Source organism: Gracilinanus agilis, chromosome 4 (assembly GCF_016433145.1).
Source record: "Gracilinanus agilis isolate LMUSP501 chromosome 4, AgileGrace, whole genome shotgun sequence".
NCBI lineage: Eukaryota > Metazoa > Chordata > Mammalia > Didelphimorphia > Didelphidae > Gracilinanus > Gracilinanus agilis.
The window spans coordinates 228,457,497-228,479,921 of NC_058133.1; the positions used below are offsets into that span (position 1 = coordinate 228,457,497).

At 38.8% G+C, this 22,425-nt stretch overlaps 1 protein-coding gene across 1 annotated transcript in view; it reads left to right on the forward strand.

Moving 5' to 3' along the window:
• Positions 1-2,538: 2,538 nt before the first annotated feature.
• The window catches only part of CEP131 (centrosomal protein 131), a 60,480-nt gene continuing 40,593 nt past the window's right edge, over positions 2,539-22,425 (forward strand). Inside the window, exons 1-6 of the mRNA XM_044673432.1 lie at positions 2,539-2,605; positions 3,922-4,123; positions 6,238-6,253; positions 10,890-10,968; positions 17,868-17,982; positions 18,295-18,422. Coding sequence (XP_044529367.1) covers positions 3,938-4,123; positions 6,238-6,253; positions 10,890-10,968; positions 17,868-17,982; positions 18,295-18,422 — 524 coding nt within the window. The 5' untranslated portion in view covers positions 2,539-2,605; positions 3,922-3,937. The remainder of the gene's footprint in view (positions 2,606-3,921; positions 4,124-6,237; positions 6,254-10,889; positions 10,969-17,867; positions 17,983-18,294; positions 18,423-22,425) is intronic.

The window sequence follows — 22,425 nt, forward strand, 5'->3', positions numbered from 1 at the left end:
GTGTGTGTGTGTGTGTGTGTGTGTGTGTGTGTGTGTGTGTGTGTGTGCGCGTGCGTGCGTGTGTTTGTGTTTCTCCTGAAAATTATTTTTTAAATGCCTTGCCATTCTGATGAAAATCTTCCTTGCTTACATGGTGATCATAATATCTGGAAACTGTACCTCTATCTTCCTCACTCCCAAGGAATGGAGATTTCACAGTTAAGTGTTTAATTGAAGAAGTGGACTTGAATTAGATTCTGGATCAAGGTTGCATCTTGTGGTCTAGCCTCCTGTTTTCTGACACTTTTTTATTCATGTGATGGTCTTCTGTTCAATGTCTGTCTATTTTTCGGCCATACTTACTCTTGCCATAAATTGTTGTTTAGAGTTGTAAGGGTTGGGGAAAACCCTGGAGGGAGCATCCCATCTCTGTGGAACTTGTGGGGGGTGCTGGTTGTTTACACTTTCTTAATAAACACTATTGGATATTTACACAGAGTTGGAATTTCTTTCTTAATGTGCTGTTATGGGGCTATGATGATCATTCTACTGCTCTAACATTAAGAAGGTAATATATCTGCTTCAACCTCCTAACTGAATGTTGATGAACTCTCTGAGCTTCAGTTTCCTCATCTGAAAAAATGGAGATCACAATACCCATAGGACTTACCTGAAAGGATTGTTGTGAAGATAAATAAGAACTATATTGCACTCTGAAAATGATTATTGAGATTGTGCGATGCACATATACACCAAAATATCAATGGCAGCATTTTTTTGAAGTAGTAAATGAAGTGGGTACCCACCAATTGCAGACTAGCTAGATGAATTGTGATTCATTCATGTAATGGAATATGATTGTGCTGCAAGAATAAAATCAATAAGCATTTATTAAGCACCTGAGATTTGCCAGGTATTGTGCTAAGCACTGGAAAATACTTATTGGTCATAAATAATATAAATGACACAGATGAATAGAAAAACATAAACCAAATACTTTGGTAAGCAGAACCAGAGAAACAATATGGACAATTATTACTATAGTATAACTGAGAAGAATAAAAATAAAAGCAAAGCCACACTTTGATTCTCTACTCTTGGTTCCAAAGAGAAGAAAAGCAGAGACTATGGGTATAGAATATTTCATGTGCCGTCAGGCTGCTGATGTGTGGGTCAGTAATCCTGAAGCCTTTTTTCTCCTTTGTTAAAAGGGATGGTTTATTGGGGTGAAAATTTGGGAACCTTTCAATCAAGAATTAGTGGTACAAAAGGAAAGGAAAACCATCCCACAGATTTGTACCCTAGATTTAAGATGAGTAGATTTCAAAGGGTTTGGTTTTGTTAACTATTTGAATATAATTGATTCCTTTTTGAATCCTATGTATTTCATTATATGCATTTAAAAATATTCTAAGAAAGGGTCCATAAACTTAACTAGATTTGCCTAACTCAAAAAAGGGTTAATAACGCCTTTTAGTGGCATTGATTGTACTTTGGCTTCTCTGAAGAGTCTTCTTTTAATTCTGTACTTCTGGCTACCAACTACAATCTAACTTAAACAAATATGCTTCTATTTTTAAAAAAAGATCCCCAAATTTGACTAGGTGTTAAAGAATCGGCATACCTGTCAGTCTCCTTGCTCCATTGACAGGGAAGGCTTCATGACCATTTTATTCTCTGGAACAAAGTCAGCACAGCAACCCTTCCCAACCTTCTTGAAACCAGTTGTTTAAGCATGGACCTCTTGGGTCCTCATTGACTCATCTTAAAGACTTTTCTTCCATCATCACCTCTCCTAGATTCTTTGCTCTCTTAAGGCCTCCCAGTCCTCATTCTCTGACCTTTCTTTCTTAATTTCCCTCTCTTCTGCCTCATGCCTTTCCTTTTTTCCTCTTTTTTTCCTTTTCCTCCCTAATTTTCCCCCTGATCCTTTGGCTTCACAGGTCACCATACTCTCCAGCTTTGGCTCCCACCCCCAATAGAGATCTCTTCTCTCCCCGCTCTCTCCAGGCCGGGGCCACGCCTCCTCCGCCTCAACCAATCGCAGATCTTCCCCTCTCTGCGTGCCTCTCCCGCCCCCGTGGTCCCCCAATGGACTGCAGAACTGGCCAGTGAATTCCTGGGATCTCCATAATCGGGGCCTGGCCTCAGCCAATAGAAATGGAGAAAAGAGGAGGGCGGGCTCGGAGGGAGTGACGCGGTGGGTGGTGCCAGGCGGGTTGCTAGCTGCCAGCGCTACTCTTTCCCTCCTCCCACCTCCTCTCCTCGCCTGTCGCCCCCGTTACCCCTCTCCCGCCCTGGTTCATTGTTCCCGGGGGGGGGCTCCTCGGCCGGGAGCTGCTGCTCGGGCCGGGTTCGAGGAGACACCACAGGGGGAAGGTCGGGTCCTACGCCGGCCAGACTCGATCCCCCTTCGAGGGTGCCCCCCGAGCCAGGCCTGGGGCTGTGGAGCCTGACCGCAGGCGGACTCCAGTGAGGTCGAGGGAAAGAAGAAGAACGTGGGGAGCCGGTCCGGACCTCTTCTCCTCTGGCTCATATTCTGCCACACCCGAGGACAGGGAAGGGGAGGGTGTCCTTTCTTCTCCTCCCCGACCCCGGGCTCCTGCATCATTACAGGGCTGAGCAGGTAAGAGCTACTCGGGGTCCAGAGGTGCTGAGGGTCGAAGTGGGGTGATTGTGGAGGATGAGACATCCACGTCCCAGGGCGAAGGCGTAGTGTGCAAGCTGATTACCTCCTTTTGGTGGTGGTGGTGGTGGTGGTGGGGGGGGTGTTAAGCTCTTAAATAAAAGGATGTGAAATAGCCACAGGTTGGGCAAACCTAAGATCTGCAGGGGGAGGAGTGCCGAATAGAACCAACTGTATGGACGAAAGAAAAGAAAAATTAGAATGAAAAGATAACCCACATCTGTGGTCTCAGCAATTATGCCGAGACAGACTAATGATTAATTTCATTTATGTGCCCTGGCTTTGGTCTGTGTTCTCTTGACCTGAACGACTCTCCCCTCTTTTGCTCAACAGTGAAAGATTTCTAAGGTTCTTTTATGTTAGTGAGGATGAGATAACTTGCTTAAAACGTTTTCTAAACCTTAAAGCTTATATAAATGCTAGTTATTGTTATTTTAGCCTACAGCACAGGGCCTGGCACATAGCAAGCATTTAATATGTGCTTCTTGACTTGATTTCGACTTATTGTTTGTATAAGTGGCTCCATATCCATCAAAAGACATCAGGGAAAGAAAAGAACAGTGGGCAAAAGAGTCTTTTTCTTAAGATGAAAGATTTTAAGCTTTTTGAAATTTTTGGTATTTTTCTGGTTGGTTTCTTTTCCTCTTTCTCTCTTCCCTTTCCTCCCCCTCTTCCCTTTGCTGTCACCTGTTGAGCGTCAATATGATTTCTGGCTTCCCTGCAGTAATAAAGAAGTTGGTATGGTGGTTTCCATAGTGAGGGTTGTGTTTATGCTACCATCCAGGGGCCAAGCAAATCACAAATGTCTTTGAGAAAACTATAGAAAGAACCCCAGCCTGGACCATTTCCTTGTTAAATTTCACTGCACAGCAGGAAACAACTGAGGGACTCTATATGCATTGTCTGGTGATAGCAGTAGTTTCTGATACCTTGAATCATGGAGCTTAAGTTAAGGCAAATGGAAACTGAATTGTTGCCCCCCAAAAAGGCAAAGTGACTGGATTTAGGAGTGCTAAACACATAGTAAGTATTTTGTAAATACTTATTGAATTGAAGGAAGAAACTAAGTATCTTAATTTTGACTCCCAGGAAATGCATGTCCACTAGAGAAGTTTGTGATAGAATTCAGATGTTAGTGTTGCTGGGTTGCTTAAGTCAGAGCCAGATGATGACATTTTCCTGGACAAATAACAATCTCTCTTGGAAGAAGATTTGATTTTCTATAATGATTCCTCATATCTGCTTTCTTGCTTTAGGTTTGCTGTAATCACAATGAAAAGTACCCGGGCTTCCAGTAGCCCTGCCTGCTATCCAGAAGACAACATAGAAGGAATGGACTTGAGCTTGACAGGCCTTCCCCTTCTTTTGTCCAGACGACCCAATAGTGCATCCCCTGCAAAGCCCTTTGCCCGTTCTGTCTCTGTTATCACTGAAGACAAACCCAGGAGGAATGCTCTGGTGAGTGCCCGAAGCTATAGAATGCCATACAGGATAGTTTCACTCCCTCCAGTATGAAGCTGGGTAAAGAGATTTAAAAAAAAAAAAATCTGGATTGTTAGGGGAATAAAGATAACTTTCAGATTAGGTGTTGTGTACCTCCCCTCCCTTCTGCAGCATAATTATTTTCACTCCCTTATTGGCAAATAAATTGCTCCTATTTTAATTCATACAGCTTGTAAGTTTGTTGAGATTTTGTTGTAAATTTGTTGAGATCTGCCTCTACCTTTCCTTAATGTCTTATCTCATTTTTTGTTTTAGTTGTGGTCAGTGCTGAATCATCCATTCTCATTTGTTTCATTTCACCTCATGGCCAATCGTACATGTTTACAGGGTGGTTAACTAGACTTAGGTGTGCAGTCAGTGGTCACTGAACAGTCTGTACAAAACTTAGCTGCCCTATTTTGGGACTGAGTTTATGAATCCAAGTTCATATTTATTTTTATTAGAAGTATTATCTGAATAACTGAGCTAATTCTCCCACACCCGTAAATTTGAATGTTACTTTACTGCTCCACACCTTCAATTACTTACTACTGCTTTACTACCAAGTACAATGCATCCGTCTAAGGCATTTTCTAGCCATTCTATATTATTCTCCCCACCAAATATACCAAGTTTTCCTACCTCTTTGTCCATATCCCAAATGCCTTCCCCCTTTCCATCTTCAAATCGTGCCTTTCAGAGTTTAATGTAAATGCCTCCTTTATTCCTCCCTCCCTCCCTTACCTTCTGTCTTAGAATTGATACTGAGTGGGAACAGTTAGATGATTAAATAGATACTTACCACTCTTCTGCCTTGGAACCAATACTTAGTATCAGTTCTGAGATGAAAGGTAAGGGTTAAAAAAAATTTGATACTGAATGTCAGTTCCAAGGCAGAAGGGTAGAGGAACAGCAAGGGTTAGGCAATGGGGATTACATAACTTGTTCAGGGTCACACAGCTAGGAAGTATCTGATTCCAGATTTGAACCCAGAACTTTTGTCTCTAGGCCTGGCTCTCTGTTCACTGAACCACCTAGTTGCTCCAGTGCCACCTCTTTCATAAAGTCTTCCTTCATTCCTTTAGCCAAAAGGGTCTTCTCCCTCCCATGAATTCTCAGAGCACTTCCAGGGTAGGTCTTGGGTTCTTATATTCTCCTCTATATTATTGTTATTAAAGTTGTTAACTATATTAAAGTTATTGTAAGCTCCTTGATGACAAGGACCACATATTATTTATCATTATTCTCCCTCTCCACCTGCCTTTCTCCAATCCTTTTTGAGGCCTTTGTTCTTAAATTGTTTTTAAAGATTTTTGAGTGCTGATTAGCCAGGGCTTAGCTTATTTATAGAGCATCTTTACTATATTTATATCATAAGATGGGTTTCTGATCCCCAGTAGCCTCAGATGTAGGTACTCAGTAGCCCCAGATGTAGATACTTATTGTCTGGAGAAGTTGTGATAGATTGGTTGTCATAATTAAACTAAAGATTATATATGGTCAATGACATTAGGAAGCAGGAGTTTTATTAGTATGGATAATCTGCTCACCTTGGATTCTAATTAATATTTTGAAAATGTCCTTGACTGGAGCTTCAGCTTCAGTGTTTGAAAATTATTAACTCTTAACAGAAAACCAAAAGGAAGACAGTAAACCAGACTCAATACAAAAGTGTATTCTAATAATAATAACAACAGTAGCTAGCAGTTAGGTTAGCACTTTAAGGTTTGTCAAAAGGCTTTTCATATGTTAGCTCATTTGGTCCCTTTACAACTATTCTGTGAAGATAGTGCTATTATTATCCTCATTTTTGTTGTTCAGTCATTTTTCAGTCAGGTCTGACTCTTCGTGATGCCATTTGGGGTTTTCTTGGCAAAGATACTAGAGTGAGTTGCCATTTCCTTCTCCAGTTCATTTTACAGATAAGGAAACTGAACCTCAGAAATGTTAAGTGATTTGCCCAAGGTCACACACACAATAAAATTCTAAGGTAAGATTCAAACCCTGTGATTCCTGACTCTAAGCCCAACACTATCCATTGCATTGGAGTTACAGTAGACAATAATAATACTAATAGCAATAAAAAAAAGGAGTCTAGTTTGCCTGGTATATAGAATAACATGTAAAGAGGAGTGATATGAGATGATATAGGTTAGTTATTGGGAGCACTGAATTTTGAGTCTAGGAGTTTATAGTATTTAAGTGGGGAATCAGAGGAATGGCATGATCATAGGCATGCATTAGGATAATTATTCTGGTAGTGAGGGGAGGATGCTTGGAGAGATGTTACAGACCAACTGGAAATAGAAAGACCAGTTAGGAGGCTTTTAAATGGTCTAGTTGAGAATGAGACAAGAACGTGAAAGGAGTGAATGACTATGAGAGTGATTTTAGAGGTGGAGATGTCAGGATTTGGCACCTGATTAGTTGTGTGGAGTTAGGGAGATAGAAGATAAAAAAATTAATGAAAGATTATAGTCATTGGAGGAGGAGGGGCAGGTTTGGGGGGCCTGGTTAAATTTTCTTTTTGAATATGCTAAGTTTGAGGGACTACCAGGACATCAAAATGGAAGTGTCTATCAGATCCTTGGAAACATGGGACTGGACTTCTGAGGAGTAATTAGGGATGGGTATTGAGATTTGGATATATCTCTTAAGATATGGGAATGGATGAATTGATGATCCAAGGTAAAAAATAGAGATAGAAAGAAGACCTTTCATAGAACTTTCTTGGTTTATGATATTTTGATAGATCTCTGTCCAGATGTCATTCATACCTTATCCTTAATGATTCCTGTCTGCTATGCCACTATAGCCCTCTTTCTAGCTATCTCTCCTTTGCTCCTGCTACAAGACTGGATCATTTTTTCTGGCTTTACTTGATGGTATGGAATATGGAATACTTGATAGTATAATGGTATGGAAAGAGTTCTGGCTTTATCCTGGGTTTATCTCTTACCTCAGGCACACATTGCATTGGTTGACAATAAAAAAACATAGTTCCTGCCCTCAGGAGTTCATATTCTAATGGAGGAAACAACATTTCCAAAACTATGTTCAATCAAGAGATAGACAGTACAGATGGAAAATAGTCTCAAAGGGAAGTCCCATAATAGTGGGTTGAGGCACTTAGCCCCTCAGAGCCTTGGTTTCCTTGTGGATCAAATGGAACAAAGATGTTGTTAAGAAGAATGCTTGGCAGTTCTTTAAAAATTTTATATATATGTATATATAATTTTAGGATGTTGTCATTACTCCACTTCTGTCATGCAAGCCATTATTGGTAATATGCTGTAACCTATAAAACCTAATTTTAGGTTTTATGCACCTTTTCATCACCCTTTGGGTGACTTATAATCTTGATTATATAAGATTCCTTTAAAGCTACAACTACAAAGATACTTTTGTTCTATAATCTCCCTAAGTTTCAGTATCAAGTAAGGGAAACTTACACTCGATGCCAATCAGCGATATGGAGGAAATCGTTTACCAAGTCTAAATGGAAGAGGAATTTCCAATAAATTTTGAGGTTCTTCAAATACTCTTGTTTGCATGTGATATTGCCTTAAATAAATTGAAGCCTAGAACATTACCAGGGATTCCTCTGTAATGTGAGAGCTGCTACCTTTCCAAATAGGTTAGCCTTTCAGTCCATACAGGAAAAATTAAGTTGATAAGGAATTTATGTTGTCAAGATTATGACATGCAATGCAGTTGGGTGGACTGTCCATTCAGTTAGTCCATTGAGTCAGAACATCTGACTTGGACAGACTGTTCCTGAACAATTAGTTGGACCCAGAATTGAATAGGAAAGAAGGCTGAATTGCACTTGGGGAATTTCCCAAGTACATAAATTATTTAAAGTAACTCCCTGCTTCAAAAGCCTTTTTCCCCCATTAACACTAATATTACCTTGACTTTTTAATTTTTTTAAACCCTTACCTTCCGTCTTGGAGTCAATACTATGTATTGGCTCCAAGTCAGAAGAGTGGTAAGAGCTAGGCAGTGGGGGTTAAGTGACTTTCCCATGGTCACACAGCTCAGAAGTGTTGGAGGCCAGATTTGAACCTAGGACCTCCCATCTCTAGGCCTGGCTCTCAATCCGCTGAGCCACCCAGCTGCTCCCTTACCTTAACTTTAGATCATGTAACACTTCAGTTTCTCAAAATCATGATAATAATTTTAATTTAATAATTTAATTTAATTTAATAATCAATCAGTAATAATGGAAAGAGTGCTTGGCTTGGAGTCAGAAGACTTCATTAAGTTGACAACTTGGTTTGGCCATTTACTTTGTAACTTGGAAAAATTAATTTATTCTCTCTGAGACTCAGTTTACTAGTCTGTAAAATGGTGATGAATCATAAGAATTTATTCAGAGCCAAATACATGCTAGATGGTGGAGATTGACAAAGACAAGAAGTCAAAAAATCTAATGGGAAGAAATCACACACTTATGTAGCTCTATGCAAAATAGATGCAAGATAAACTTTGTGGGGAAGGTAATATAACTAGGGAAACTGGGGCAGACCACATAAAGAAAGTGGCCAATTTTTAAAGGAAATGAGGGATTCCAAGAAGTGAAGGTGAGAGGAAGGACATTGTAGCCATGGAGGACAGTTAGTGCAGAGGCACTGAGGTCACAGAAGAGTAGCAAGAACACCCTTTGTCTGGGCCATGAGAGAGAGCAGTGCTCAGGTTTCTTCTCACTTTGACCCATCTTCCATACAGCTACCAAAATTCAGATTATGACTGGGTCAACCCCCTCGTCAAAAAACTCCAGTGGCTTCCTAATCAAATACAAACTCCTTTTTAGGCATATTTAAAGTTTTTCAGAAGCTGACCCCAAAATAGCCTTTAGCCTTATTATGCACTGCTCTCTCCCATGGCCCTGGCTTCAATGGGAGCTGATGAGGTCACCAAATGAGAATATAGAGTGAGAATATAAGAGAGTCCCAGACAAAACCTTGTGAGAAACCCTCAGTTAGGGAGTAAGATATGGATGGTGATGCAGCTTTAGGAGAGTGAGTATGGTCAGATGGGAAGGAAAACCAAGAAAAAAGTGTCATGAAAATCCAGAGAGGAGAGGATAGTCAACAGCGATAGTGCTGCAGAATGGTCAAGAAGGATGAAGAAAGAGAAAAGGCCATCAGATTTGGCCATTAGGAGATCATTAGTGACTTAACAGAGAGGTTTCAGTTGACCGATTGAGATCAGAAACCATATTGCAATGGGTTTAGAAAGCAGTAAGAGGAAAGAAGTTAGGGCAACAAGTTCAAAAGTTTGTTGTGCTTGTTTATGGAAGGGCATAGTAAATAGGGATAGGGGGGATTGAAGAGTAATGGGCAACAGAGCTCATGGTGGGCACAGTCTGCTGGAGAAGATAGGAGGGGATGGGATCAAGGGTATACATAGAGGTGTTGTTCTTTATGAGGATAAGGATCACCTTTTTTCAGAGATTAGAATAAAGAAGAGTATTATTGAGTTTATTTTGAGGGGTATGAGAAGGGGAGGTAATGGAGTTCATGGTGAATGGCTTTGATTTTTCTTAGTAAAGTACTCAACTGAGAGGAGAGTAATAATATTTGAATGACTTATTTTATAGGACACTTGTAAAAATCCATAAAACACTATAAATTGTTATCTAACTCCCCATTTTTCCATTCCAACTATTACCTCTATCCTAGTGACTCCCAATATTTATGTCAAGTTCTGACCTGCTAATCTTACAAGGCTCAGTTCCTTAGTTCCCTATCTCTAGGTACCTTTTGGACATTTCCAAGTGAAAGGCTTTTAAAGTCAGTATGTCTGAAACAGAATTCAACCTTGTCTCCCTTCCTTGACCTTCCAAAAAACCCCTTGTCAGATTCCCTGTCAATGGCACCACCATAGGTCTAGTTATTTGCACTTGAAGATTTAGTCACCTTTGACTCATACCCTTCCTTCATATCCTTTATCTAAAAGCTCCCAAGTGCTACCTGTTTCTACTAACAATTGTTTCTAACATTCCCTCCCTCCTCTTAAGACCTCTTGGCACCATTCTTAATTCAGAACTTTATTCTTTGACTGTTAGAGATTATTGATTGATGGTCCCCTTGACATTCACCACTCTAGTTTTTTCCTCTTCTAATTTCGATCTGACTAATCTTCTTTGGGTACTCATTTTATCTTATCATTCCTTTGCTCAAAACTTTTGTATACTTGTTATTTCAATCTAGACTCTGCTGTCTCATTTTTAGGTTCTTTTTTCAATTCAACCACCTCTACCTAACCAATTTAATTTCCTATTCTCAAACATGAATCTTCTGTTCTATTCAGATTGCATCCACAAACATGTTATGTTTATACTTCTGTGCTATTGATAATGTTCTCCCCCAAACCTGGAATATTGTCTCTCTCTTCCTTCTGAAAATTCTACCTGTCTTTTGCAGCCCAGCTTCAATATCTCTACCTTCTTGAAGCTTTTCATGAAAACTCTTCTAACTTACATTGACCTCTCCCATTCTGTGAATTTCTTTAGCATTTATAGTTCATGCAACATGATTTAGCACTTAATTATATTTGTATTTAACATGTGTTTCCTAATTTTTTCATGTTTGTTTTCCAATTAGACTGTAAGTTCCCTCTACTAAGGAATATATATATATAGTTATGTCCCTCCAGGGCCTACTGTAGTCATGGGTATATAATAAATGCTCAATAAATATTTGTTGTTTGGCTTTTTTTTCCCAGGAGAGTGCAGGGAATTCCAGAGCTATCAATAACCTTCGAAGATCCAGCAGCACTACCCAAGTCAACCAGCAGTTGAATGGTACCCTCAGGTAATCTTCTTGGCTCTCTCCCTGCCCACCCCAGTCCTAATTTTAATAGAACAGCCATCTTTCCAGAGAACTCCATCAAATATCAAAAAGGAAAGAGCACTTGCTTCAAGTAGTGTGGCCCAAAATAATGTCAGGGTTGTCATCATAATTTTGTGGATAAGGAAATAACTGCCTCTTTTAGACTTCTGTCCCACTGTCAGGAAGATGGCATCAGGGTTTCATACTATAAGGTGAAAAAAGCAACAGATATTTGGGAGATTAAGGCTTTTTTTCCCCTTCCTTGCTATCTTCTGTCTTTAAAAAAAAAAAGGTAGAGGATGGGGTTGGGAAGGGGAAACAGTGGAAGAATGTGATGATTAAGGGTCATTCTGCTTCAAGAGTCTTCCTACCTTGATGTTCTTTCCTTTCTTTCCCAGGGATGGATGTAGGCAATTATTGGCAATTATCAGCTTGTTAAAAAAAATGGCAACTACAAACCGGTTATATTTGTGTGTTCTGAGTTGTTCTGGGCTCTCTTCTTGACTGATTTCATAAGCTGCCTTTACCTGTACTGTCCCTTGATCCTCTGACTTTCTTGCTTATGTGCTGGCAGTTTTGCCATGGAAAAAGGGATCCAGAAGTCAGTAGTAGTCTTTCTCTTTTCATATTGTGATCTCTGAGAGAAGAACTGGGAAAGCAGTTCAATTAAAATTCGAACTTTGAAAAGCTGCCTTTTCATCCAGATGAACTGAATATTGACTGATGAACCCTTCTTTTATCTTTTCTTAAAGCTTCTCTTCAGTTTGGAAAGGGTCTTTCTTCTTCCTGTCACCCCTTTTCAGGAATGCATTGTTTACAAAAGCCAAGGGAATTCTTTTGTGTGAGGAACTGTGGAATCTATAGAGAATTAAATTCTGGGCTAAGGACCAAGGATTGAAGTTTTCCTCTAGGGAGAGAAGGAAGATGCTGCCTCTTGCCCCAGAATAAGGCAGAGTTGTTCAAGAACTTTCAGACATTGGGAAAAAATATTTCCTTGGAGCTATGCAATAGCAAAACCAAGCCTCTGGGCCTAGAAAAGACCACTCTGTGAATGCTATAGAGCAGTGATGGAAAACCTACGACACAGGTGTTAGCACTGACACGCAGAAAAGTATGGGGCTGCATGCCAAGGATGAAGCATTTGCTGCAGTGTAGTATAGACACTCTGTGCACTATAGATGACAATTCTACCTATATTAATTTACCCATTTTGGTTTATTAAATGAAGTTATATATTACAATTATACATTTTTGTTATTTAAACTATAAATATTGCAAAATTATGGTTTTTTTCTCAAAGTGACACACCACCCAAGTTTTTCTTGGATTTTTGGCAAATTTTGACACACCAAGCTCAAAAGGTTGCCCATCACTGCTATAGACGAACAAGCCTGGATTTTAAGTTTATGTGGCTTTGGGCAACTCAGTTAACTACTCAGAGCCTCAGTTTTCTCATTTCTTAAAATGAGTATGATGCTACTAATATTATCTCTCTTACAAGTATAGTAGAAAAAGAATTCTATGTTTATATCCCAAATATGCCTCACTTGCTTTCTCATCTGTTGTTGTGTGTGTTTTTTTAAACCCTTACCTTCTGTCTTAGAATTGATACAAGTATTAGTTCCAAGGCAGAAGAGAGGTAGAGGCTAGTCAATTGGGATTAAGTGATTTACCCAGGGTCACACAGCTAGGAAGTATCTAAGACCATTTGAATCCAGGTCCTGTTAACTCCAGGCCTAGCACTATCCACTGAGCCACCTAGCTGCCCTTTGTTGTATTGTTTTATATTCTTTATCCTGACCTTCATCTTATCTTTATCTTTATCTTAACTTAATGCACAAATGGTTTTTCTCATATTAGAAATGAAAAAGACCCAAAGAAATGAAAAACTGCTGTTACATGCAAACTCACAAACACAGAACTATTTTGTTTTGTTTTCTAAGTGCTCAAGGCCACTGCCTTTCTCTTCCTTAGATTTTCATAAATGTTACCTTTTTAAGAATTTGGACCTTTTTCTCAGACATGACTGTATTCTTCACCCCCATTCACTCCCAGGATTAAAATCACATAGGTTCTTTTATTTGGGCAGTGGAATTTTTTATGATGTGTCCCAAACCCCTCTCCTGTTCAATGCCATTTTCCAGTACTATAGCCCCAAGGGTAAGCTCCAAATGTGTCCTTGAAGACCACTCTTTTCCCTGTTCCTGACCTCATTAAAGCTTCATCTCCATGGTATAGCTCCCTTATATCTGTAATTGTAGATATATGTCATTATATTCATTGTCACTTTAAGATCTATTGCTATGAGAAGGGGATGAATTACCCAGCTCTGCAGCTCTAAAAAATAAATTTGAACCATCTGCATGATAAACAAAAACTTGTTCTTGTTTATTCCATGACACAAGGTTGTTATAGCAATCAGATGAGCTAATCTATGTAGAAATGCTTTGTTATCGATAAAGTTCTATATAAATTTAAACTATTAGTGAAGCCATTTAGAAGTAGGTTCCCCCTCACCAGGAGTCTATTCCCTGTATTCCCCAAGAACCATTTGGTCAAATGTTGTTTTATGATTTTTGATCTCTGGGGAGTGAGGCAGGTTGCCAGAATATTACCCCAAAATATGAAACTGCTCACCTGATCACACCCTAAATATCTGCATTAAAAGCTTGTAATAAGTAACTTTCTGGTTTCTAAATGAAAGATCTCAAGAAAATATCCACTCTGTGTAGAATGATTGTCTTGTTCCTTTGGTGATGGAATGCAAAAGAGCTTATCAAAATTATTAGTAATGAGGAACCAAGAAATGATCAACATCCCTTAACACTCCTGGAACTTGACTTTATAACGCTGTTGACTAATTTGGCTTTCTAGGACTTGTAGGATTAAAAATTAATAACCCCAATACTCCAAGGATTATTTCTTATAAGATTTAATAATAATAATTTAAAGCAAATGAAAAATAGCCTCAGTAAAGAGAAAAGAAACTTCCCAGATCTCTCACCTGGGAGAGAGCCCAGAGCCATCAGAGCAGAGAGCCCCTGAGGGCAGGGTCTCCAGCAAATTTATTTTCCAAATTTATTTCGCCAGGTGAGGACGCAACTCAAAAGGATGCTGGGCATTGCAGCTCAGGTGCATTTCTGATTTCTACCTACACAGACTGAAGACAGAAAATTCACTTGCTATTTGGTTCTTATGTGTACTTGAGGTGTTTGTCACTCCATTTTCTCCCAATAGATCCTTATTAATAGGGGAGAAAGGGCTAAGATAGCATATTTCCATAATATTTAGTTAGACCTCAACTTTTTTGCTTTCTTGGGTGGCAGAATCATTGAGAGAGTTGCAGAATGATAAACTCTTAGAATCTTTGATGGTCTGGGAAGGAGATGTAGAAAATGTGTAAAGTAAGTGATTTTAACCTTTTAGTTAACATTCCTAACCCGATAGCTGATATCACAAGGCTTGATTGAATGAAAGGGGACCTGAGGCTCTTAGAAATTGGTGAGTTGTTTTGTTTTTTTAATGGTCATCTCTTCAAAAAAATTTTTTTTATTCTGAACTAAACAAACATTTTCTATACAAAGAAACTGTGAATGTCTCATGTTTGGCTTGTTTTCCTCTTAAGCATATCATAACTTTAACATGTAACTTTTAAAAATTAAATTAGTTTTTCAATGAATGGGAATCCGACTTCTTTCTATCCCATCCTCCCCTCCCTCACACCATTGAAAAAGAAAAAGAAAACTCTTGTCAACCCCTCTTCAAGATACACTCTTATTAATTAGAGTTTGTTTTACTTAGTGCTAATTTCTACTTTGATCTATCTTCCTTCTGCAAGTTCTTGACCTATGTTTGGGTCACAGCAACTTAACTGTGGATTTGCCCCTAATTGGAGGTCCAGTAGACTGCTCCTGGACTCAACCACAACCTGGTAGCTGGAAAGCTTTGTGGGTTAAGAGTTTTAAAACTGTAGACTTCTCTTTGGTCTGGAATTCCTGCCCTAATTATTCTTCTCTAGGCTTCAGATTAGGCTATGAGCTAGAACTAAGTCTCTGTTCCTTGGATTAGAGCCACATAGCTCCTGCCTCCTCAATCATTGTATGACCTAGGGCCCTCATCCTCTTCTTCCCTTCGGTGATCTCCTAGGCACAAGTCCCTTTCTCAGTCCCACACTAGATCTTTGACTTTGCACTGGTGAGAGAGACGGAGAGAAAAGCTGCCAGTTAGCATCTGTTTCTGCTTCTTGCCTAAGGTGAAGCCTCTTATGTGGTTCTGGGACTTATTCTTGCCCTAGTAAGAAGCTGAAGGGAAGTTCCTCTTCCTTGTCCCCTTTCCCTCTTGTTTCCTCATTGAGTGAAATGCATTCTGTACCAATTGTATGTGTATTTCCCCCTTCTTTGGTCAGTTAAAATGAAAATGAAATTCAAATATTGCCAACTACCCCCACTCCTTCCCTTGTATGTATGATAATTTACCTTCCCTTCCCCTCTTCCTCTCCCTCCACTCACTTTGTGTGTTCTCTTCTCTTTTCTTTCATTTCTTTTTTTTTAAGATCATCAAAACATAGCAAAAACCTGGATACCCCCAAGTCCCCTGTATTATTAGACTCCTTCTATGACCCCTCATTATGATAGGATTCAGAGGAAACACAGGTATTATCTCATAGTGGAATGTAAACAGTTTGTCCTTATTTAACACCTTAGAATTGTTCATTCATATTTATTTTTTTATGTTTCTCTCAACTCCTGTGTTTGTACTTCGAAGTCCTATGCAACTCTGATTTTTTTCATTGGGAGTGCTTGGAAGTCCTTTATTTCAGTTAAAGGTCCATTTTTTCCCCACTGTAAGACTATACTCAGGGTTTGTTGTTTTTTTTCTGAGTAACTTATTCTTGGTTGTATATCTATATATTTTTCCTTATGGAATATGGTATTCTAAGTTCTCCACTCCTTTAATAGGGGTGGCTGCTAATTTTTTCTCCTTACTACTTGAATTCTTTCTGGATGTTAGAAGAATCACCTATAATGACCTTAAAGTTTTTATTTTGGAATTTGTTTCAGGAGGTAACTGGTGAATTCCTTCTAGAGATCTGAGAAGCTTTCCTGAAATACAGTGTGTGGTCATGGCTTTCAGATAGTTCACTAATTCTTAAATTATCTTTCCTCAATCTATTTTACTAGCTTAGCAGTTTTTACTATGAGGTACCTTATTTTCTTTCTATCTTTTCACTTTGTTTTAATATTCATTGTTGTCTCATGGAGTCATTATTTTCTTTTTGATCCATCCTAATTTTCAGGGAGACTGGGTTAGGTTTTGTGCTTCTTATGCCAAGCTGACAATTCCCTTTCCAACTTTTTCTTCTGCAGATCTCATTTCTGTTCCAGTTTTTCTCCTAGTGCTCTTATTCCATTTGTAAAACATTTTTAACCTTTTAAAAACTTTTATTTTATCTCTTTGAGGAATTCTGCAAGTTGAAGGTGAATTGATGCCCATTTTGTCTTTTTCCTTTGATGCATTACTTATAGATGTTTTGGAGTCATTCTCTTTTTGGGGGTTTATGGCTTAAGCATCACAATTATCACAATAACTTTGTATATGGTAGTATGCTTTTTTTTTTTTACTGTCATTTACATCAGCCTGCTTCTTGATTTCAGTCTTGGTATTAGGGCTGGAGGGAATTTCTGTCTTGGATCTTGCTGCTGCTTTCTGCAGGGGTTTGAGATTTGTATTTTTCCAGGATCCAAGGAACAGGACAGGATGGGGACCTGCAAACTTTTAGTGTTCTGATCCAGAGAGAAGTCTGATTGTTGCCTTCCTTGTCTGAGCACTGCAAGTTCTTGACCAGGGTTTGGGTCTGAGCAGCAGTAGACTGCTACTGTCAGCCATTGTCTGGCAGCTGGAAAGCCCTGCAGGTTCAGAGAACCAAACTACAGGCCTCTTTTGGTTTGAGATTCTTGCCCTGGTTCTTTTGCTACAAGTTTCAGATTGGGCTATAAGCTAGAACTAACTTCTGTTCAGCTAGAACTATATAGCTGCTGCTTCCATTTATACTGTATTCCTCTATCCTGTAGTTCCAATAGTCTAGGGCCCTCTACTTCTCCTTCTCAGAGAGAATGGGGAGAAGGGAGGTTAAGTGTCATCTGTTTCTGTTCCCTCCATAGGGTAAGGCCCCTTTTTATGTGACTTTTGGTCCTGAGACTCTATTCTTGCTGAAGACAGACTCTTTTTCAGTCTTTGAGCTGGGAGGTTCCATGCAATGTGCTCCTAATCAAACTATATATATATATATATATATTTCACTATCTATCTACCTATGCCAACTTGGGCTGGAAAAATAATGCACCATGATTTAAAAAAAAATTTCTCAATCAAGATTGACTCTGGTACATTTTTTTTTCTGGAGGAGTTGTGGGAGAAAGCATTGTAATACTTCTTGCTGGTACTCTGCCATCTTGGTCTCCCCAATTTTCAAAACCATTGTGCTTGGCTATTTCTTTCTTACTTTTCTGCTCTTTTTTGCATTTTTTAAAAAAAAGCTCCAATAACCCTTTTTATTCTTATGTTTTCTTAACAACTTATTACTGTTCTCCCTGTCCTTCCTACTCACTGCCCAAAAAAAGAACAAGTTTTCTTGAGAAGCCTTAGTTTCATGTCAAAATTTGAGCCCCCAAATTATTGTCCTGTAGATGTTATATGCTAAGGCTTCTGTCAGGCGTGGGCTGTTAGGCCAGAGCTAGGAAATGCCACCTTAGGCTTTAAGTAGGTTTGTGACTTAGCCTCTGAATGTTGGATTTCATTTTGTGTCTGAAATCTGGGGCAGTAGTTTTGCTGCCCCAAAAAAAGTTTTCATTTTTTTCCCCTTCTTCCTTTTCTAAAACCAGCACTGACCAGACTACAGATTTCCTGACCTTCTTTGACAGCAGCTCTGGGGGTAGAAAGAAGCTGACAGGTCTGTGCAAAACTTCACCTGAGAAAAGAACCACATGGAACATTCTGGTAAGGGGATCTTTGGGAGTCTGAGTCAGAGATGGAATAGAACTATTGGTCCCTCTGGTTCTACCCTGCCTTCCCTAAGAAGGCTTGATGCCAGGGAGGTGTGCAAATACACAATAGAAAGTTTTTATTGTTTCTTTGTCTTTGCTTTCCACCACATGGGGTCAAATTATATTCCTCCTCATTTTGTGGATGAGAAACTGAGCCCAGAAGAGGTGATGTGCCCAAGTATGATACACATAATTCAGGTAGCATTGAGGTTAGTGATCTTAAATCCTATCTTCTTACTTAGGTTGCCTCTGTGTTCCATAACAGGATGACCAGCCCAGAGTGTTCACCATTTCATCCAGTGCTCGAAGCACCAATACAGTTGACTCCTCAGTTGCTCTGAGGAAAAAGGAAGGCACGATATCCTTGGCACCTAACTTTACTGCCAACAACAGGTAGGGGCAAACCATGGTTTCTCTCTGTCACTGGAGGGAGAATGGCTGAATCAGGAATATGTTTTGTGATGTTCATGGAGTTGGTATTGTCATTCCGTAGGATAGCACAGGTGTTAAATGTTACTCTAGAAAGTTATGTCTCTCTTAAGTTAACCTTTTCTTTTGGGGAGTATGAAGGCATCTTTCTCACTCCCAAAGAATTATGAGGTAGAAATTGATGGACATTACACAGGAGCATATATGATTTTCCAGGTTCATTGACTTAGTTTCTCAAATAACTTAAGACTGTTAGCAGTAAACATTTAATATGCAACTACTTTATACCAGATAGTGTGCTAAGCACACTGGTGATACAAAGAAAAGTAAAAGACAGTCCCTACTCTCAAGGAGCTCATAATCTCATAATCATCAGAAGGAAGGCACTAGAATTAAAAGGATTCAGTAAAAACTTCTTGTACTTCTATAAGTGGGATTTTAGTTGGGGTTTGAAGGAAGCCAGGAGGTGGACATTAGGAGGGAGAGGATTCCATAAATGGAGGATTCTTCCTAATTTACAAAGCTTTGGGGATAAGACTACTCCAGTTGCTTAGAGCTACTTCACTTCATTCTTGGTGAAATAATCTTTTTGGTGGAGAAAGGATCAGCTCTGATTATGGGAAATAATAATCTCAGTGAACTCTGTAATAGTCAAATTACATCTGAAATATTATGCTTCATTTTGGGCATTATAGTTTTAGAGGGACACTGATAAACTAGGCTGTATTCAAATTGTTGAGAGATCTAGAAACTATATCACATGGAGGAACATTTGGAGAAATTGAGATTGTTTAGGATTAAGGAACACTAAAGAGATGGCTATCCTCAAAACAATTTTATAGTATGTATTTAGCAGTCATTTTTTTTGTTAAGTAAAACATAGGAATGTTTTAATTTTACCACACATGAAACAGAAATAACCTGAAATTTTTTTTTTAATTTTTATTTAATTAATTAATTTAGAGCATTTTCCCGTGGTTACAGGATTCATGTTCTTTCCCTCCCCTCTCCCCAACCCCTTCCCATAGCCGACGCACAATTCCACTGGGTTTTACATGTGTCATTGATCAAGACCTATTTCCATATTATTGAAATTTGCACTAGGGTGATTGTTTAGAGTCTACATCCCCAATCATACCCCCATCAACCCATGTGATCAAGCAGTTGTTTTTCTTCAGTGTTTCTACTCCCACAGTTCTTCCTCTGAATGTGGATAGTGTTCTTTCTCATAAGTCCCTCAGAATTGTCCTGGATCATTGCATTGCTGCTAGTAGGGAAGTCCATTATGTTCAATTGTACAACAGTGTATCAGTCTCTGTTTTCAACATTCTTTTGGTTCTGCTCCTTTCACTTTGCATCAATTCCTGGAGGTCATTCCAGTTCACATGGAATTCCTCCAGTTCATTATTCCTTTGAGCACAATAGTATTCCATCACCAACAGACACCACAATTTGTTCAGCCATTCCCCAATTGAAGAGCATACCCTTGTTTTCCAATTTTTTGCCACCACAAAGAGTGCAGCTATAAATATTTTTTACAAGTCTTTTTCCTTATGATCTCTTTGGGGTATAAACCCAGCAGTGGCATGGCTGGATCAAAGGGCAGGCAATCTTTTAGCACCCTTTGGGCATAGTTCCAAATTGCCATCCAAAATGGTTGGATCAGTTCTGTAATGGAGGATTGCCAGGGAAAGGTGCTTTAAACAGTAAACAGGTGGGTGTGTGGGAGACAGGAATGACAGGAAGGGACCCAACAAGTAGGGAGACTAAAGTTTAACAGCAAAGGGTTGTCTGTTACTGAATTGGCTGTTAAGTCCAACTGCAAAGTAAAGGCAGGAGTTTTTAAGTTAAGGCAACATATTTAAGGACAAACTAAGATTAAGGATGGGAATAGGGTTTACTACACTTAAAAGCTAAGGGCAAACCACAGGGGCAGGGGAAGGACTTGACTACACTAAACTAAGACCTAAGCCAGGCAGGGCCCAGAGAATAACAGGACTGGAGTGGGTATCCTCACAGTAGAGTCCAGAGATGTTTTCAGGATGCCAGGAACCAACTCCTCCAGAACTGATGGTCCAAAGCAGCCCATAGGGAGAGGAGCCTGCAAGCTGTCCACGAGATCACAGATCACTCCCTACTCAGTGCTGTTGTGCAGGATAGATGTTCTCTGCTTCCAACTTTCACCACACTCCAGGATCCCGGGGAATCAGGGTTCAACTCAACAAGCTCTGAGGTCTCCCAGGGAATCAGTTACTGTCTGTAACTCCCACCATGGAGCCCTTCTCAGGGAGTGCAAGCAACTTCCTGCTTCCCCATTCCATGTGGAATTTTCCAACCCTTCCTGCTAGGTCCACATTAACTATATATAAACTAATACCTAAATAATCCTCACAACAGTTCCCCCCTTTGCACAAAGCCAAAATTAACAAAATTTTGGTATTTGTGCACTACAAACTAAAATTCTAACCCCAAATAACAAACAACCTACACTAACTCTATTCTATCTAACACTATCCTACTCTACCCTACACTAGGGATTTCAACAAGGAAAGGTAAAAGGATAAATTTATTGAACAGTTACATAGCTCAAAGCACAAAGCAACAAGTAACAATGCAAAATTTCCCAACAAAATCAACAACAAATATGAAATATCAACACAAAAGTCAAAACAAACATCAAACACAACTCCTATTCTAATACAGAAATATCCTACCAACTAATAAATGCAAACAATTTTGAAAAATACATTTTAACACAACACCGCATAAATCTTTACATCAAAATTAAAACAAAACATTAAAATCCCTTAGGCAAATTACATTTAAATGTTTGCAACTCAATTATATCAAAGTATTCACAGAATTTACAGTTATGCACATATATACATATGATGCATACATACAACATACACACAATATATACATTATGATTTACATATACACATATATGTACATGTAACATACATGTCAAATATACATATGTACACCCTTTACATATAAACAGTACTTACACTATAATGCAATTTACAATATACACATACTATTTACACAACTATTTACATTATTTCGTGATATGTGATCTGCAGTATGTTATATGTTCTTCATGTAATGCAATTTTGTTATTTGTTGTATTTGCACTTTAATGTACGTTAGTACCTTATCATGTCCTCTAATCTAATCTAATACTACTCCTAAACTATTCTAAACCATCCCTAAGGTATTAGTATATTAGTCTAGCTACATCTACCTAAATAACTAGCTAATCTTTGTTAGTAACTAACTATCCTTTGTTAGTACTTACTTATCCTATAGCTAATTCTAATTTTGTTGGTATTTATACATTGTTCCATTCCATAAGGAACACAATGTATCCTAACATGTTTGTGTCATATATATCTGATTTGTTATGTTGTTTCTTTGCTATATTGTGTTGCAACATGTTACTGATGGATGTATGATACCTACCAAAACTCCAGATCTCCTGCAGATCTCCCTTTTTCTTATGATGTTCCATTCCTCAAGGAAATCTCTCTTCTTTTCTCCTCTTCTCCATCGAAGTCCTTGATATGCAATGTTGGATGCATATGAGTATATAGTGATTCTATTTACATTACCCAAAATACTTCCAAACCATTTATCCAAATTGTCCATGATTAATCCTCTTCTTTAAGAAAATCCTTGAAAATGAAGTTATCAGTTCAATTCATAAGTTCATCAGTCTTAATACAAAGTCCATAAATCCTAAATCCTGAATCCTCTTCATCCATGTCCTCTTCCATCCGAACATCCTCTTCCACTGGAATGGTCCTCTCCTTACTGAACTTTCTGACTGCAGACTCTAATTGACTGAAGATCTCAATTTACACAATTTCTTTCTTTCTTTCTTTCTTTCTTTCTTTCTTTCTTTCTTTCTTTCTTTCTTTCTTTCTTTCTTTCTTTCTTTCTTTCTTTCTTTCTTTCTTTCTTT